The sequence below is a fragment of the Haliaeetus albicilla genome, chromosome 16 (assembly GCF_947461875.1).
Source record: "Haliaeetus albicilla chromosome 16, bHalAlb1.1, whole genome shotgun sequence".
NCBI lineage: Eukaryota > Metazoa > Chordata > Aves > Accipitriformes > Accipitridae > Haliaeetus > Haliaeetus albicilla.
The window spans coordinates 19,500,848-19,520,944 of NC_091498.1; the positions used below are offsets into that span (position 1 = coordinate 19,500,848).

Consider the following 20,097-nt stretch of genomic DNA (forward strand, 5'->3'; position numbering starts at 1 on the left):
TGGGTGTTTAAATGCTCATGCTTGAGGCAAGTGATTCTGCTATGCGCTATCTAAGTTTTCTCCTTGGCTGCCCAGCCTGTGAACTGAGCAACAGTTTAGAGTCGTTTCTGCTCTTAGAGCTGTGGTGCTTCCAGTCAGCAGGACCGTGGGCCAGTATCGCTCTGCTGAAGCACTTGTATCACACAATTCTTCCTTGTTTTTTTTGTTCACTGTGGTCCCCATATGCTGCCCAGCTGGAGATAGTGGCAGTCAGATTGGTCCCACTGCACATCCACTTTGCCATTACTACTCTTTGTAGCATTAGCCCTACAGGACACCCTGAAAATGTCAGGGCTGCCTTTCACACCATCACTAGGACCTTACCGATGTGCTGCTTTCTGCCAGCAATGTACAGCCCCCTTTTTTCTCAAGCTTAGGTACAGTTGTTGGAGCAGTGATAAAGACAAGTGCTGGAGCGGAGTGATAGTGCCCCACTTTATGCTCACTTTAGGCAGGCATAGTCACTAGGTGCTGGAGCGCACTGGACTACACCAGTGCCATGCTTAGACTGCAGGAGAATATTGGAAACTGGTGAAAATGGCTGTGCCATTCTCCGAGAGAAACACTTGAATTTGAAACATTGGTGTATGCATTTGCTGCATTTTATAAGGTGAAACAATTATACCTGCTCCTGCAGTTAAACATTTCAAACTGTGAATGAGGCTGAGATTTCCTCTTGAGTAACAAGTCTTGCAATCCTTTATCACTCAACTGTTTCTCACTCAAGCTATGAGCACACCCACTTGCATGAATAAGTGTTGCGAAGTTTGATGAGTGAGCATGATTTGTTTGTATTTTGTTGAACTGGCCAGAAGATGATGTTGAATGCGTACTTACTTAGTAAGGGCTGCAAACAAAAATAATGCTTTGTCACCTTTTATGACCTTTTTTGCAGCTGACTATATAGTGATGCAGTTTGGCCGCGTGGCTGAGGATGTGTTCACCATGGACTACAACTACCCAATGTGCGCACTACAAGCCTTTGCTATTGCCCTTTCAAGTTTTGACAGCAAGCTGGCTTGTGAGTAAAGGGGCATGGGTGAGCCTCCTCTCAAAGGAAGCAGTTTGCCATATGATTCCCAATTCCTGCCACTGTCACTTACAGTCCATACTATAAACAGGTCAGGGAAAATGCAGTTGTGGAGGACCACTCTATTGCGGAAGAGAACAGAAAAGGAATCTTCTAAAAATTCAGGACATTCAGGAAATAATATTTTCCTTTTTTTTCTGTCATATTTTTCTGGAAGTGGCATCAAGTTTGTGTAAATAGAAGTTCTATCTCATGTTCTTGATTATGTTATGGAGATGTGCCATGATGTACTGTACCATGGCTCTAGTAGCACCATTATAACGGTGTCTTTTTTTAAATCCAGAAAGGGCGTGCACGCTCGAAAAATTTCTTTTTACATTTAAGAATTATTCTGAGGCTGCAATCATACCTCAAGGTTGCATTCCTACATCGACTAATCAGAGCTTCACATCATCCAGCGTAAAAGAAAGATCACAAAAAAGATGCACTTTTTTGAATGTGCAAGGATCTCGTGTAGTATAAAGCCGAGTCTGAAGGTTGAAAACCCATACTGGACTGAACTTGATGCATTGCTGTTGTATATGTAGTAGGGCATGATGAATTTTAATTGCAGTAGGAGGAAATGGAGAAGTAGAAAGCACAAAACAATGTTGCACAAGTCACTTGAATTCTAAGCTGTCATTATGTTTTAACATCTATGTGCTTTTTAATTTGTTTCAAATGAAAATGTATTTGGAATACAGAAAAGGAAAAGGAAAAGGTCTAGATGCCAAGAAAGCATAACTTAAGTTGAATTTGGCATGTCGCGTGTTGGGAATTTATATCCTTGTATTGCTGTGGTAATTCAAACACATATTTTGTATGAAGTGATATAAACAGTTGGATAAAGGCTCTCCACAGAGAATCTTATTATTTTGAACAGGCTGTGTAAAGCTGAGGAAGGTAAATGGAAATATTTTATTAAATTTGTCTGGCCTTTTGTGATTTTACAATTTGTTGATTGCATTTTTTGAACTTTAAGCAACAACCACTTTTCATATTTATTTCCCATTGTAAGAACGCTTGATATCGATTGAAACTCTGTATGTTGTTCTCTAATGTAAACGTGCCAGCTACTGAGCTAAATCCTTCTAGGCAAATCTAGTGTATACTGCATACAAATGAGACACTGGCAGGACACAGAATAGCTTAAAATAGTGTGGATTTTTGTTTTGTTTTTCCTGATATAGCTGGAATATATAAACAAATACCATTTCAAAACACAAGCAAAGAACAAGCCATTCTCTTCTCTTCTGAGCATCTCAAAAGCCAAGAGCTGCAACTGAAAGCACACTGTAAAACACCTTTAAAAATAATGAATCTTTCTGCCATTGTTCTGTACAATGTTATCCTAAACAGCACACAGAGTAGTAGAATTTGTATGTAGTTCACCAGAAGGGTACTGAAATGTGAGTGAAGAAGTAGTTGCGTTTTATACTGTGTGGATTCAGATCCTCCTTTTTACTCTTTATAGGCTCTTGCACTGCACAACCAAAGATTATGTAATGAGAAGTTGAGATCAGATCTGCCTGTCTCATAGCTGTCAGTCCATTTTTGACTATAGAGGACAGGCCATAAGGAGAGGTTGTGCCATTTGGACTGCATAATTTCAACTAATAAAAGAAAAATGCTCTCTTCTTCACATTTGCCTTCAGGTCTCCTCCCCATATACAGACAAGGAAATTTCAGATAAGAGATGGAAATAAGTAATTGCCAGCATTTTTTCTAATCTTTTTTAAAATTTATGGAAAAAAGTCTGCTGGCTTTGAACAGTGTTTTGTTGATGGACTCAGCCTGTCAAATGTCATCTTTAGATAACAGGAGGGTCTGTCATTTTTGTCAAATCTTTTTACAAGAAGCCTTTCCACGTAGTGGTATAAAATGGAAAGACACCTTTTGTTTGAGAAAAATGAGCAGTCATTTCCCTCAATGAATGATCAAAATGATGAGTCGTGAGCCACAGTGTGATACTTAGGCTTTGCACGTGGATGCTTTGTTTTCCCCTGTAGTCGGTGCTTTCCCACCACTTCACATCCCCATCTGTGATCTCACTTTGGATTTTGACAGAGAAGGCCCTTAGGCCTTTGGTTGCCTCAGGTCAGTCTTTAAAAACTAGCTCCAATGATAACCAGAATTTTTTGTTTAGACTACTGCAGAAACAGACAGGAATTCCCACTGCTGGTATTTAGGTATGATGTGGATTTCCAGAACTCTGCAGCATGGGAATGGTTGACTCTGCATGGCTTTAATTCTGTGGCTTGCCAGTCATATGTTTTCTTTAAAGCCTGAGAAAATAGCACCTGACATAGTTCTTCTGCCTCTTTCTGTGCACAACACAACTCTGTCAAAGGAACTAAGTGTCTTATGGTGCAAATATACAATCTGTTGGCTTTAGTAGTGGAGTTGGTTTAGGAAGGGTTATTTTTAATGCGGATCATAACAATAGTCTGACTTGCATTGTGTCCCCACAGGGAATCGGCACGAAAGGGAAGCTGATGTGCAGTGAACTCCTGCACAAGGGTGAGAATGAGGGGCTGGGGAAAGGCAGAGAGTTCAGCTTCTTGGGACAGTTTTGCTGCCAGCACATTGTGTAACTTCACTCTCACTGCGTGTTCTTCCCAGCCAGGTATTTTTTTAACCTGTAAGCATGCCAGGAGGAAAGTGGTGACTCAAATTCCCATCATCTTAACAGAATCATACAGGGACATCAGCCAACAAGCTGCTGAACAAAAAAACCCCCACCATAAATTGAGGTCACTTAGAGGGAGATGTTAACCAGGGGGTAAGAGGAATGAGGAGCTCTCATTAAATCTGGTTCAGTTACAATAGGATTTGCACCTAGTGGCCTTTGCCAAAACCCTAATTCCTCACTGTTGTTGAGCAAGGTACTGGATTGTTTTGATTCACTTGACCATCGCCATCTGCTCCGGAAGCGGTTGCTTTTAATTTAGCATCTATATAATTTCTAATGGACATTTTCTGGTGAAGGTCACTACTGCATGTCAATGCAAGGCGATATCACAAGCTTTCCAGCTCATCTCCAAATTTGTTTTCCTAACTTGGTAAAGTCACAGCAGGTTCTGTCTTAATGTACAGTCATGCCTGAGATTACACCGTCCTCACAAGGTTAGATTTTCCTCCACACCAGCAATAAAATCTTGGCACCAGTATATATTTTCAGATATATATGAACACTAAAGTAACCCAGGAGTAGTTAGTGGCACACTCATATTCGTAGTAGCTTCTGCAGGGCCTGCATGTCAACGTGCCACAGGGCATAACCTTGTTTACTCAGTGTGACAAAGCATATAATGGCACCAAGCTGTGTACTTCCTTCACATAGCCCTAGTGAGTATTTGGATGCAGTAGTTTTAATATTATTCAAAATCCCAATATTGATGATTTTTTTGCATCTGCTGTTGATTTTGGCAGAGAGTTGTAAACAAAATTCCTTGCCTGAATTGCTTATAGGCAAATACTGCATGCTTTAATGAGAGTTCTTAATCTAACTTGTCACTCTGTTTACATCAAACAGTTTCTTCCTGGCCCTTTATCTAATTTTATTTATCTCTGATGTTCTGTTCCTTCTTATTCTTTTCACAATCCCTTTATCTTTTCTTCAAGGATGTGCAACTTGGAAGTGTTTATTTTGACATTACTACTCAGTGATCTCTCCACAGATGAATAATGCCTTTGGTGCACATCCAGTGATGCTCTTATAATAGAAGCCTTATCAGAGGGGTGAATTTGGCCCTTTGGCTTTTCAGTAGAGTAAATTAACACATTAAAAGGTAGCAGATAAAAAAGCTTGCCTAAAATATAATCAGAATTTTTCTCAGTAAACATTTGGTTACTAGAGTTTCCAAACCATTGGTTGCAAATCAATGAGCAGAACTGTCCACAAGCCTGGAGGGAGACTGTTAAACAGATTCCCTTTGTAGTCCTGCCTTATTTTTCCTTTTTCAAAAGGTTGAAAGTGATTTTGTGAGCTGAAGTGTGTTGATGCCCTAAAATAGAGTTTATTTTTTTAAAAGCTAGACATCACTCCTTTTGCAGGATAATACATGGCACATAAAATAGTAATGTTGTATGCCACCATTACAAATTCTGATGCCAAGAAGTCTGTGAGAATGGTTTTGTAATAATTACTAGGTAAATCTCTCACTATCCAAGTTGCCTTACAATAGTGCAGGAGTTCCCAGCTGGCTGTCCTCATGAGGTACTAGAACTGAAGGAGCTTTAGTGAAAAGGGCTCTGTAATAAAACCTGCTGGCTGCATGGTCAGGAAACATCATTGTGGAGTCAAATGACACCACTGAGTTTTATTGGTCGCGGTGAACCAATGCCATCAATTCGAACTTTCTGTTTTTTTGCTCCCTTTTGATGAACAAAAGGAGGGATTTTCAACAGAGACATCAGTGAGGTCTCTAGAAGTACTGAGCATTAGACGTACTTTTCTACGTACAAAAATCTTACCCTACCTGAGTGTTGCCCATTAAAAAAGAAGGAAATCAACCCAGACCTTAGTATAGAAAATCACTCCCGTTCTTGTATCTTAGCTTTTTACAAATTTTACTATTAATTTATTAGTGATTTCACATAAGTATACAACAAGGGTGGGATGTCACATGGCAAGCGTGTTCTTGCCCTGAAGAGACGATGACTCTAGACCAGCATCAGAATATTTTTTCTTTGGTTATTTTAGTAGGATAGGACAGGGGGTTGCCTGGTGTTTTGGGCACAAAGAGTTTCTCCTGGTGTGTGGCAGGTGTCAGAGGGAAGATTTTGGGTTTGATCCTGTGACATTCTAACTAGTTCCCCAGTACTATCCCATTGCTTTCCTACAACATTTGCAAGATTTTTCATGGTTTTAGAGCAGTGTGTGTTCACCAATAAAATATCTTTGCTTGGCAAATAAGGACAGCAGGTGTGATAAAGCAGCGGTCACCTTTATTAGAATTATGGGCTGATGACTCAGATTTCTCAAAAGGCCTCATTTTGATTACTAGAAGAAAGTAGTTTTATACATATAAATCTTGCACTAGAATTAATCTAACTGTAGCTGTAGGCTTCTCTTGTATGTGCTACTTAATGAAAACGGGTTTCTGTTGTTCTTCATGTATGAAATGTACCTTCCAGGGTTCTGCTCTGTAAGTGTTTGAAATTAATTGTGTAGATATTTTTCAGTTCTTTCTGTGGCTCGTGAAGGAATTAAGAAAAGGATTTGCACAACTATCTCGATGTTTTGGTATTTTGCTATGAACTATAGCTCAGTAGCTGATACTCACAAATGCCTGTATATTGGATGAAAATGCATTAAAACTTATTTTATATGTTGTATTTTATTTAACTGTCTGGAAATTTTGGATTCCTCTTTTTCAGTAAGGGTATGTTTATCCATACCTTCACTGAGAAGACTTGAATTAACTGGCTCTCTTAAAACTGTTTAATGGAACCAGTACACTGGTTTGCTAAATTGCTTTAGGAGGAGGACAGAGTTCAGAAAGCTTACACTTACGTTTTTGAGAAAAAAACCCTTCCTATTCCTTTTATAATTGGATTATGCAATAACACTGAAAGCTTATCATGGTTTTATTTAAGTCTACAATGGCAGTTTGAAAATTACTCTGACAAAAGCTTGCTAGCACATGAACTCGAATGAAGTCCTACTTGAGAGTCAGAACCCAGCAAGTACCAGTGAGTACTCCTGCATCTATTCTGTGCTTAGGTACTGCCTGCATGCAAAAAAAGTCCTGAAGAGTCACAAACCTGTGTTAAAATCAGCCTAGTCTTTTAGGCAGTCCAGCAGCTGTTAGAACACAGGCCTGGGGATCAGGTCACCTGGGTTTTAATCCCAGCTGACTGTGTGACTTTGTGCAAATCTTGTAACCTCTTTGTGCCTCAGTTCCAACGAGTTGAATGGAAATAATAGTTTTCGGACCTGCCTGTGTCTGTCCCTGTTCTGCTGAGAGGCTTCTCAGGAGTGTTTTGAGGCTGGTGGATGGCAGGTGGTGCTGGCGTGCTAAGTACCCTATTTAATTCTCACTGAACAAACCACAGTAAAATATGAACAGTTTTCTGCCACCTGTGTAGAAATGGAATAGCTAACCAATCTCTTACGATAAAACTTGACACTGTTGAATTCTGTGGAAATCTTGTCAGTGATTTTGGTGAGGCTTGAGTTTTTTACCTTGTGTCATTTTTGGTCACTAAATGTGCAGAAAACACAGTAAGGACAAACCATCTGATACCCTTTTCCTTCTCACAGTGATGTGTTGTTGGTTATGTTTTAGTCTGCACAATCAGTTGTTTTAAAACTATTATTCCTGAACATGTTGCAGAGGTTCAGTTAATGCAACCACCTATTTATACTTTTATGTAGCAAACTGAGACCCTCGGTGATTGTGCTGCAAATTGCCTTTTTGTACTTCTGTTTTGTTTTTTTTTTTTCTTGGATGTGACTCAGCTGTTTGACTCTGTCACGCACATCTGATTTAAAAACAATGAGTCTCATGATTTATGACTACCTTTATACTCACATGGGATGTTTACAATGCAATCTGTTTCTCACATTTCACCCTGTATCTGTGGCTTCTTACTGAGGTTATCCCAGTTGGCACAATGCCATTAGAAGTATCAGTAATTTATGAAGTGAACTCTCTCAAAGTAACAGATTGTAATTTATAAACATTTTTATAGATCTTAACATTAAAATCTAGCTGATTTTAATGCTTACAGATTGGGTGAAATTACAAGGAAATTATTTGTTCAAAATTGTCTTTCCTAAGCTTGTCTTGAAGTTTGAGCTCTCGTTTAAGCAGTAAGCTCCTGGTCCTGCAGCTCCATCCGTGCAAGCAGAATAGAGTTTGGCCTATGCAGACTGCCAGACTTTGGCTGCAGGAATCTGTCAGTGTGGTGAGGACACAGTAAGTGATGGGATGTCCACAATCCTAACAGGAGTGCACTTCCCAATTCTCTTAGGCATTCTTGAACATCACGTAAGAAATCATGTACCTTTCCTATGTTGACTTACCAAATAACTGGGAATATTTTCACTTCCTTTGAATTTATTTTATTTTTTTTAAAGGCTGTGCTTACTGTCTAGGCAAGTGTAATTTTATCAGACATTTAGTCTTGATGTCTTGGAAAATTATGTCATGAGATTGCTTATTTTGCCAGTGCAGAAAATCTCACAAGTACACAAAACCAGAGTATGTTTTGTGACAGTGGGCTTTGGGCACTGCTCACGCTATGAAGTTCAGTGTTCAAACAAGTTGGTGAGCTCTGGCACCTTGTAAAAGGAGGTTTTCATTCCAGTCTGGGGACATCAGAAGATAACCCAATTATTACGATCCTGTTCTCTTCCCTAGGGAGAATCTCCTGTCCTTGCTGGCTAGAAGTAGAACTATATTGATCCTGATGTGTCTTTAAACATTATGGTATTTTTTAGCTATTCTAAAAACGTTTTCAAAGATGTAGTTTGAGCTCAAAGAAAATAGTCTTTGAAGTAGCTATAGGTGTACCAAGTTGATTTTGTTGAGAGGTAGCTGCTTTTTCCAGCAATTTTCTCAGTTGACGTGTGAGCAGTGCTTGATAGTCCTGCTGGAAAAACACAACGTAGCTATTATAATACGCTTTCCTTGTGTTTTGCCTTACGATACTGCTTTTTTGTGCACCACTACGTTTATTTCTGAACGTCAGTACTTCCAGTGCTAAATGCAAATAGAGCAGTGTTTTCTACTAAAGTCTCTGCCTCATTTTCTGCTGCCTTACATGTGGAGATGTGGTATTTGATACTAAAAATAGAAAGTTTTCATCTAAGAAAAAAAACAGGATTTCTAGGCAAAATCATTAACTTCTAGTGCTATGTGCCTGGATTGACAGAGGGCTTTTTTTCCAACCAGGAATCTTACTACTGGCAGAGCAGTGTGTGCCATGAAACATCCTGTGATACCCTGTTGCGTACTACATCTGGGACACAGTCTGAGGACCCGGTCCAAAGATACAGCCCTCTCTCACCAAAATGGCACCACTTTCTTTTTTTGGGGGGTTATGTTGATACTTTTATTCTTATTGCAGTATCTTCCATCTTGGGGCCAATCTGTGATTACGTTAGTAAATACCAGCCTTAACAAACACCCACAAACTAAAAATACTTCACAAAGATGCTACATGTCAGCTAGTAAAGCCTTACAGCAGTCCAGGAGCAGCAGGTGAGTATTAGTATCCTTTTGATGGCAGTGAAGCTCTAATTTGCGGCTTATAAAAGCAAACAGACAAAGAAACAAAGAGTAATTTTTAGAGCTGGCACTAGAACTAAGTTCTTAGTCCCTAAACCTGTGTTCTAGCTATTGCCATGGGTGACCAACTAGTAGACAGAGGGTCTCTGTTTTGAACTTCATTGTGAAGAATAAAACTGTTTCACTTCAGTTTGGAATAGTGGAAAACCAAACCACATTACTACAGAGAGTTCTCATCAGGCAATTGAAATTACTCCAAAATCACATTTCATGCATATTAATTTATGAGGACGGCCCAGAACAAACATGAGGGCGCTGTGCAAGTGTCAGGAATTGAAAAGTTGCTCAGCAAATAACTTAAATCAGGCCCACTGAGTTTTCCCAAGTAAAAAAATCAGTGGGGCTGTATTTCATCCCTAACTGTATTTATCTGGACATTCAGTGTCTCATAATGTAGGCTGCAAATATAAAAATGCTGTGTACTGTGAATTCTAACTTCTGGTTTAAAGTAGGGCTACCGCAGTGATGCTTACTCTTAGAAGATTTGTAACAATGTCATCCTAAAAAGCTGATTGTGGAATATGGCTCTTAAACTATGATGGATCCTCAAGAGTTACTGAATTCAATGACACTATGACAAGGGGTTTTGTTGTTGTTTTTCTTTTCTCTTCTCTTTCCCCCTTTCCCCCTTTCCCCCTTTCCCCCTTTCCCCCTTTCCCCCTTTCCCCCTTTCCCCCTTTCCCCCTTTCCCCCTTTCCCCTTCCCCCTTTCCCCCTTTCCCCCTTTCCCCCTTTCCCCCTTCCCCCCTTCCCCCTTCCCCCCTTCCCCCCTTCCCCCCTTCCCCCCTTCCCCCCTTCCCCCCTTCCCCCTTCCCCCCTTCCCCCCTTCCCCCCTTCCCCCCTTCCCCCCTTCCCCCCTTCCCCCCTTCCCCCCTTCCCCCCTTCCCCCTTTCCCCCTTTCCCCCCTTCCCCCCTTCCCCCCTTCCCCCCTCCCCCCTTCCCCCCTTTCCCCTTCCCCCTTTCCCCCTTTCCCCCTTTCCCCCTTTCCCCTCCCCCCTTCCCCCCTTCCCCCCTTCCCCCTTCCCCCTTCCCCCTTCCCCCTTCCCCCTTTCCCCTTCCCCCCTTCCCCCCTTCCCCCCTTCCCCCCTTCCCCCTTTCCCCCTTTCCCCCTTTCCCCCTTTCCCCCTTTCCCCCTTTCCCCCTTTCCCCCTTCCCCCTTTCCCCCCTTCCCCCTTTCCCCCCTTCCCCCCTTCCCCCTTTCCCCCTTCCCCCTTTCCCCCTTTCCCCCCTTCCCCCCTTCCCCCTTTCCCCCCTTCCCCCTTTCCCCCTTCCCCCTTTCCCCCTTCCCCCTTTCCCCCTTCCCCCTTTCCCCCCTTCCCCCTTTCCCCCCTTTCCCCCTTTCCCCCCTTCCCCCTTTCCCCCCTTCCCCCTTTCCCCCCTTCCCCCTTTCCCCCCTTCCCCCTTTCCCTTTCCCCCTTTCCCCTTCCCCCCTTCCCCCTTTCCCCTTCCCCCTTTCCCCCTTCCCCCTTTCCCCCTTCCCCCTTTCCCCCTTCCCCCTTTCCCCCCTTCCCCCTTTCCCCCCTTCCCCCTTTCCCCCCTTCCCCCTTTCCCCCTTCCCCCTTTCCCCCTTTCCCCCTTTCCCCAACCTGCTTTCAAAAGCACTGGTTATTCTGTCTTTTGGACTACATAGCACAAATCCATGAGGATGAATCCCTGTTTGGTATCACTTCAAATACTTTCTTGGCAGGTGGTAGATGCTTTTCAGCTTCTTAGTAATCTGTGTTACTACAATTTCCTTGTTTTGTTTTAAGCTCCCTGATATTTTTTTTTCCATCTATAACTTTCTCTTGTTTCAAACATGTACAGGTTTTTCCATATGGGTACACTCCAGAAAGTGAAGTCAGTGAAACCTATAAAGTTAATGTCTGTGTTAAAGCCCTCTGTATATGTTCTCATTTCCAAGTAGGGTGGCCTTCAATTCCAGTTGCATAATCCTCAGCGGGGGTATTCATCCCATTGCGCAGTTCAAGGTTGTTGGTGAATTTTGAAGTGCTGGATAGGTTTCTGACCAAGATACTGGAGAACATATGTAAAGGGATTCACCCTTCTGTATTCTCAAGGTGGCAATTGTGACTTACAGTACGGCATTTCTAACAGTTGGCTTCTTGAATTGTACTTGCAAAGCTCAACACCTACACACTAGAGGCCATGTTTCTGAAGTTCTCTTTTTCTACCACAGTGGTTTTCAGTGCTCTGATTTATTGCTACCTGTATGATGAATTTAAGCTTCCTGACAACAGTATGCTTTCTTCTTTGGATTTTGTGGATGCCAGGGATCTGGGGACTGTATGCTAAAGCAACTGCTTTACTAGTATAGCAGAGTTTGATGCTAGGAGCATGGTGTAAATGATGCCAGTATAACTAGGTTTATTTTTACAGTGCCCATCAGCGATATGCTTGTTTCTCGGAAAATAATCTTCCTTTCTCTTTTTCTTCTTCCTTTATATCTGCCTGGATCTGGAGGACGAGAGCCCCTCTTAGCATTCATGCAAGCAGCCACCATATAAGAAAAACACACACAACGGGTTTATTACAGATGGGTTTATCACTAAGCAGTGCAACTATTACGTGCTTACTGTCATCCTGCTATGTAACAGCGTGTGTTTTTCCCCGTGTGCCGTTTCCCACCCTGTGTGCTTGTCACCAGTCAGAGGACGCGGCTGCAAAGACGGGCATGGAGGCTTAGCAAAGTAACCGCAGAACCGAAGCCATTAAGATACAGCTCTCCTAACACTGAAGAAAGAGTTCCTCCTGAAGGCAAAAACTGGGACCTGTGGCACTAAGTTATTTGAACTTCCCACGTGTTTGCATTGCATGTAAGAAGATAACCCTTCCTTATTATGCTTGCACTACATTGAGCCCTAAGCCCCGAAAAAGGAACATGCAATCCAAGGAGTATGGTTACAGAGAAGCAAACATTTACAGATGTGGAGGAACTCCAGTGTGCAGGCAAGGCAGTAGTAAGTGCTGGGGAGTGACAGTAGGGTGATTTCTTGCCAGAGAATTGGCACGCTGCTTGGCATCGCTTAGAGTGAGCAATGGATTTCAGTATTCATTGACAGACTATGACGGTCACCACTCATGTTGCATTATATTGGTAAGAACTCTGCCCAGACCATTTGTTTCTCTCCTAAACAGCTTGATTTATGTCTTCATGATGACATTTTCACCCATTTATTTCTATTTAGGGCCTAATCCAAAGCCTGCTGGTGTAACTGAACATTTCTTTCTAACTTCTGTTGTGTCTCCATAATGCCACACTTGTGTGTCTCTACAAGAGTCCTAATGTTTCCTCATCTGTCTGTGTTTAAAAGTGGGCTTATCTGGATCTCAAAAATCAGGCATTACTGGCATGAATACTTCAGAAAATTGCATTTGGAAGGGAGGCCAAATTTTGCTCTTATGTACATGCCATGAAGCCTTGTTCACACTCAAAGGGGAATCTAAAACATCTATTGGTGAAGAAGTTGACCTTTTCTATTAAATGTGCCATCAAATTCTATGATGGCATTACTGCAGCTAAACAGGGCATTTAGAAAAACAAAATGTTGCTAATAATTGCCCATGTTTTAAGGGGTAATAGTGGATAACTGACCCTGCACAAGAAGTAGCAAATCACACAGGGAGTTTCCCTAAGAAACAAGGTCTGTAAGAAAGAAACCTCTTACAGTGGGTTACTGTAAAACATGTATGAAAAAAGACAAATATTAGAGCTTTGTTAATTTTGTTTGTATCTTAAAAGTGTAAAATTCTTTTCTTGTGACTGAAACTAACAGTTTGTTTCAAATAAAACATCTTGTACTCTTTGACAGGAAAATAAGGTCATCTGGCAGCTATATACAAATTATAAAGGGGGCACACATACCTGCCCAGTATGGCAGGATTCTCAGTATTAGGAGTGGGTTCAATTTATGACTTTCCCAACATTTTCCAATGTTAGATGTGCAAACATTTGTGCTGTGCACACATGCATATACGTATGTACGTAGTCTTAAAAAAATTTCTATTGGTGATATCTGGGGATTACTCAGCCTTCTTTCCCACTGTTCATACCGACAGCCTAAACCATGATATTAATTTGTCTTGGCATTAATTATTGCAAAATATCTCTGAAAGAGTCTGTTACTTGAAACCTCTTTTAAAATAATTTTGAACAAGTGAAATCTTTCTGTGGAAAAGATTAAAAAATTTCTCTTAAATGCTCTCCATGTAAGTGTCTGTATCTATTACAGATAGCCATCTGCTTTTCCTTTTGCTTTGAGCTGACTTATCAGTGGGATTGATCCATGCAGTGAGTCAATCCATACCCCATCACTAAAGACTGAGGCTTTTGTTTCTCCTTTTTGAACAATTTCTTATACTCAAGTAGGGGAACAAGGGAAAAAACATCTGTGGAGGATGTTTTGTAATTCAGTGCACCTTTAGAAGTATCTCAGAAAGTAAATACTTTTGAAGTGGTTAATTTCTGGCAGTTCCTAGTAGACACTGAACTGTTTTTGTATTTCCCAGCACTGTTTTCATCCAACTAATAACAGTCTGAAAGATCCAGTGTTTGGGAGCAGCTGTAGAAATACCCATTTCAGAATGTATTGGGACTGTATCTGCCTGTAAATTAAAATACACCTTTGTTTCTGACTTGTTTACTTAAACTTTGAGAAGTAGAAATTTTAAGTGCTACATGAATGTTTCTGTCGCCATAAAATGAAAAAGCAGTTTAGTTAGGGGGTTTTGCAGGAGATTTTTAATTCCCACAGTAAACATCATCTAATTCATCTCTTTGCCTTTCTTAAATAAACCAATGATATATTTGAATTTGACTATGTTATGGTCTAGATTTCCTTTACATTACATGGGGTTTAAAGAGAGGAAAATATCAAAATTGACAAAAAATGTCTTAATCTTGAGAACTAATATTTAACCAGTCATGTTTTTTCATAATGCCTGTAATACATTACGTTTTTTTCCACACAAGACTCTCTTGACCCGTTTCGAGCAGCCAGGCATCTCATTTTTGTTCAGACCTATATAGAGTTTTAGATAAACCTGAAAGGACATGCTTTTACAAAGTAAATTTTTTAAAGAAACTCTTTTGTTATTCTGGAGTAAATGTATTTATGTACCGGTATGTGCAATGACTGATTTTTGTATTTTCACATAATATACCTTGTGTATGTATAGAGGTTCCAGTGTTTGTCAATGCAGAACACTGTGCAGAAATATTAATTTGTTTGAAACAACTATGTCTTTCCCTACCCAAGGACAGAAATACCATGATAAATTACCTACTGAGTATGGAAGTTATTTTAACATAAGGAGTTTCCAGTACTGTTTAAACTGTATTTTTACCTTTAACACTAACATGAATTCAAAGCCGAACACACAGCCATAGAAAGTTATACTATCAGTCCTGACTTTACGACGCCTATAGTCATTTTCAGCCTGTAAGTTTTATCAGACTGTGAGCTCAAAGACTTGAAGTTGATACAGACTGTAGAAATACTCCTTTTACCCATTTTCATGAAGAGGACAGCAAGATTGCCAATGAGCACTGGCTGAGCAGAGGCCCACTTGTTTGCTGCCTTAGGTCCCTGCCGCCTAACGACCATGTCCCATTCCTGCCACCTCAGTGCTGTTTGCTGTGAGGTAAACCAACTCTTTCCAAGTCTAGCTGTTGGTAAGGACTGAATTTTTGGCTTGCTCATTTCTACCAAAATTAGTCTGGAAAATGGCCAGAAAAACCTGGGGTGCAGTTCAGGAAGGACAAGAGCAAAGAACTATACTTCGGCAGGAATGATCAATGCACAATTACAAAAACCCCCTCAGCTTCAAACATGTAAAAAGCTACTGGGAAGCAGAAGAGAAGCATCTGTCCTCCATATCTCTGATAGACAGAACTAATTCAAACTGCGGTCGGCTTAGACATGAGAAAATTTTCTGACTACAAGGCTAGTGAACAGACCTTTTTATCTGAGAAACTTGTGGTGACAGGAGACTTGCAGTTTCCTCCATTGGGAACAATATAGGTTTGGATAATCTTGCATTTTGACAGGTGGTTGATCACAACAGTAGTTACCAGTAGGGAGGAGGAGTGGTCTCTGGGCACTACCTAAGCCATCTTGGGAAGATCACTGAGAAAAATGAGCATATTGTCAGGTGTGCCCCCCCCACCTGACCTTTATTTCCCATAACCCTGCTCAAGCGGTAACCACCAGTGGCGGTCATAATAGATGTGTCTGGTGGTGTGGTTTTGGAGGAGATGGATAACGGCACAATAGTCAAGGGCTAATTTGAGCAATGCACCCACCTAACCACAGTGCTGGTCAATGTCCAACTCAAGCCAAATTTGGAAGAAACTAACATCTGTATTTGCTATGTAAATATGACTATAAGTCAATTATCTTACTCCATAAATAGCGGACAGCCCAGGGCCCCTGGAGCTCTCCTGCACGGCAGCAGGCTGCACGCCAGGATCTCCCCTTGAGTAGGGACGCCTCGCAAGGTTACTCCTCGAGGGCTATATATATAGTCCTTTAGACATAAACTGTTGACCAGGTCTGGGACTAAGACTGGATCCAGGTGCACCAAAACTCCTCTCTGAGAAGGCGTTTAGAACACAAGAGAGTCCTTTCTGAACCTCCTTGACTCATTGGGAGAGTCTCCCTGACAGTTATGTCTGACGCTGTCCTCTATGCAGTAAATAATCAAGTGTACCTTGCCATTGAATCTTGTTAAACTACCATTGCATTTCCTATCAAACTTTGTTAAATCACTGTTTTATATCAATAAACATATTGCTGCTTCTCTCTTATGAGCGAGGTGCGTCGCTCCATCCACGACAAACTGGCGTAGTTGGCAGGATGGCAAGTAGTATCACCAATTATTTAAGGAGGCATGGAGTGGATCTGAGTCCCAACTTCTCAGAAGAATGGGCTTGTGAGAATTGGCATAACTGGGAAGCTATTGCCCTAGGCATTCCCGGAGCTGAGATGCAAGGTCAGCCTAACCGTGAGTCTGATTGAAGCATTCCAGAAACAAGGTAATGGTGAAAGGAAGGAACGTATTTCGACTCCTCCGGTGCCAGTCCCTCAAAGGGAGGCAACCTCTTCCTCCCCCCTAGGGAGGAACTGCAGGACATGAAGTCAAAAGACGAGTAATGTCTGGAAGGCAATTGGGCCTGCCTGTCTGCAAGGCAGGAGGCTTATCCGTGGCTAAGTGATGATGGCTGATACATTCTAATGTAAAGAGACAATTGGTGAAGTTTTTAATAGATACGGGAGCACAAATTTCAATACTAACACAACAGGATGTCGAGAAGCTGCCTGTGCAATCCGGAAGGCAAAGATTTAAGATTACTGGTGTGAACGGAGCAGAAGTTGTGTGTCAAACTGCAAGGTCAATTTATGGCTCCTGGGTGAAAACGTGGCGACTGCTTGCTTTGCAATTAAAGATCACCATGAAGTTTCAATGTTTTAAATGGCCAAACCTGGCGCCTGCTGAATGGCAGTGTGTGGTGCTTCAGCTCAAACACAGACCCCAGCCCCGGCAGAAACTGGGAGGCCACAGCGCGGATACTTCCTGCAGCCCCTGCACTCCCCAATTCAACAATGACTGATGTACCACAATATCTGATTCCTGCTGCGGTGCGAAATGGAATTTCTGATGCCATAGCTGATTCAGAGAAACAACAAATGATCTCCAGAACCCACTCCCCATAGAACTCACCTGTCTGGCCAGTTCGGAAACCAGACGGGAGGTGGTGTTTAACAATTGCTTATCGGCATCCGAATGCTTATACAGCCCTGCTAACAGCTGCTGTACCAAACATTGCAAACCGAACAGCTGCACACCCGTGGATGGATGTAAAAGATATGGTCTTTATGCTTCCCTTGAAGGAGGAGGATAAAGAGAAGTTTGCTTTCACTTGGGAGGGAATGCAGTATACCTTTAACAGACTCCCACAGGGGTATGAACGTTCACCCACAATTACTCATGCCACACTTGCTGAACTTTTACAGACAATCTCACGCCCCTAAGATGTGAAACTGTACCAAAATATATAGATGATATTCCGATTAGAGAAACTTCCCCAAGCAGCAGCAGCAGTATGGCAAGCGCTAAATAAAGCAGAAATTGCAGTTCCACCCAGACAATGTCAGGGACCAAGTAAAGAAGTAAAATTTTTAGGTACTTGGTGGATAGCAGGCAGTGCAGTGATTCCTCCAGATACCTTAAGAAAAATTGAAGAGCTGTGAATGCCCCAATCAAGGAAGGAGTTACAACAATTAATGGGAACTTTAGGATATTGGAGGAAGCACGTACCTGGATTTTCTATCATTTCCCATCCATTATACTCATGGAAAGGCAAATCCCGGGAGTGGAAACTAGAAAATAAAGAGGCAGTCAAAAATCTAACTGAAGAATTGAAAACTTACCATCAGTCACTGGGACCAATACACCGCCGCGACCCTATTACAGCCAAATGGGGTTTCGCTGAACACGCTACTTACTGTAACCTGTTCCAAACTGGCTCCAATGGGCCAAAATGACCTTTATTGTTTACCTCAACTGCATTTAAAGAAACAACGATACTCTGAATGGGAAAAGGGACTTTTATCTTTAGTCTGAGCAGTTAAACAAGTTGAGAAAATACATCAGGGACAACCCGTGCAAACTAGAGGACTGTTTAATTTACTAGAAGCAATTCTAAAGGGGACTGCTCCCCCAGAAGGAGTTGCACAAAAGCCCACTATCAGAAAATGGTATGCCTACCTAACAGGAGTTGCAGAAAATATGCAATTAACTGAAGGACACACTAAGATCTCCGAATTGCAGGTGTCCATAAACACAGACCCTTTTGTGTTACAACAACCTTTTAAACCTTCATCCTTTCTGGGTGCACCGCCCCTCACTGAGGGTACGCATTTGGTTTACAGATGATTCAGCAAAAAGGGTAAATGGTAAATGGCAATATAAGGCCGTTGCATTAGATATTACCACCAGCAAACAAGTAATAGAAGAAGGTGAAGGGAGTGCAAAAGTAGGAGAAATAAGAGCAGTTGTTTTGGCAGCACAGAATGGAGGAAAAATCATATATGTAGACCCTTATGCTGTGTGGGCTGGTGCCACACAGTGGCTCTGTCAGTGGCAAACCTTGAATTGGGAAGTAAATAGATCCCCAGTTTGGCGAAGTAAAGATTGGCAATTATTACTACATATAGCAAGGAAAACACCTTGCCAGATGGGATGGCTAAAAGCTCATGCTAAGGATAATCAACCAGCCACAAAGTGCAATTAAAAGGTAGACGAGCTAACTAAAATTAGGAAAATCACCTTAAGTCCTGAGTGGTATTGATTGGGAGAATGGTTACATCAAAACCTAGGCCACACAGGTAAAGAAGCACTTTGCTCCACAGAGTAAAGGTTGGCCTATAAACAGAAAAACTTGTGAAACTATTCTTACAGAATGTTCCCGGTGTAGCTAAAGCACCACCTCTACATATCAATGAAGGGAAAACTTTATGGTCCACATGGCAAACTGATGATACCAGACCATTCACATCCTCTGTAGCATATTGATACATCCTCACAGGGGTGAAAGTAGTCCCCGGCTTGTTTATGGTGACCAAGTATTGGAAAGCTGATGGGTGAAATACAGTGCAAGGGCTATTGTTTTGGTGCTCAAATCTACCTACTCTTGATGTTATCCAAGGTGATAATGGCTCACATTTTTTGTGTAAGGAAGTGCAAAATTGGGCAAAACAAGAGGAAATTAAATGGCTATTCTAGACCCCATACTACCCTCAGTCAAATGGAATGGTAGAAAGGGCTAATGGCTTATTGAAAAGGAATCTCATGAGGCTCAATGGGATCTGAGACTTCCCAAAGTACTCCATCAATTAAGTAATCAATATGGGCCCACTGGGAAGCCCTGTAAGCCAAGCATTCTTTGTAAAAACTGAGCTTAGCGCCCCACTTACTGGGAAAAGAGAATATCTGATGACATTACAGCCAGGACAGCCTGTGATGGTCAATCCATCGGTATTGTGCCTATGACTTTTTAACTAAGCCTCTTGGCCCACTTGCCTGGGAAGCTACTGATAGCAGTGGTGTAAACCATAGAATTAGTGCAAGATGGATTTTTTCCTTCTTTTTAACAGAGAGTAACCTGTTTGGACTCTCCACAACAACAAGTGATTTAAACAAATTAGAATACCATTGCAGTCTTCTCTGTTAGCATTGGGAACTAACCAATGGCTCTTATATGATGTATTGCCTCAGTGGGAAAGAATTAATTAGAGACCACCAGTTGATTATGGATGCACTTGTGCAGCACAAAGTAATGTTTCTCTAGCTCTTAGTTGTATCCAAGCTCAACTGTGGATGCAATCTATGGTAGCAGCAATTACAAGAGAAGGTGAAGATGGCACCTTACCCACTGAAATCGGAAAGGTAATTTGAGATAATGCAACTAAATTTGAAAAGGAATTCCAATCCTAGTGGTAATTAGTCAGTTTTACTTATGAACCCATCAACAAGGCCACAACTTTTGTTTTAGCAATACGCAATGCTTTGGTATATACCATATGCCCAATCATTGCGCTAGGATTGAATCACAATGGAGCTATACTCTATCCCTCAGAACATAGAGCACGGGCCCAACGAAATGAAAACAAATGGCAAACTATTGATG

The 20,097-nt window shown here is 41.6% G+C and overlaps 1 protein-coding gene across 8 annotated transcripts in view; it reads left to right on the plus strand.

Annotated features, from left to right (window-relative positions):
- The window catches only part of TUB (TUB bipartite transcription factor), a 181,097-nt gene extending 166,570 nt beyond the window's left edge, over positions 1-14,527 (plus strand). For 7 of the 8 annotated variants that reach the window (XM_069803782.1, XM_069803783.1, XM_069803786.1 and 4 more), the window contains one exon: positions 935-6,453. In XM_069803782.1, coding sequence (XP_069659883.1) covers positions 935-1,068 — 134 coding nt within the window. In that variant the 3' untranslated portion in view covers positions 1,069-6,453. Of the gene's footprint in view, positions 1-934; positions 6,454-11,870 lie in introns of those variants that run through there. The other variant, XM_069803784.1, reaches the window with a different exon arrangement.
- Positions 14,528-20,097: the final 5,570 nt, after the last annotated feature.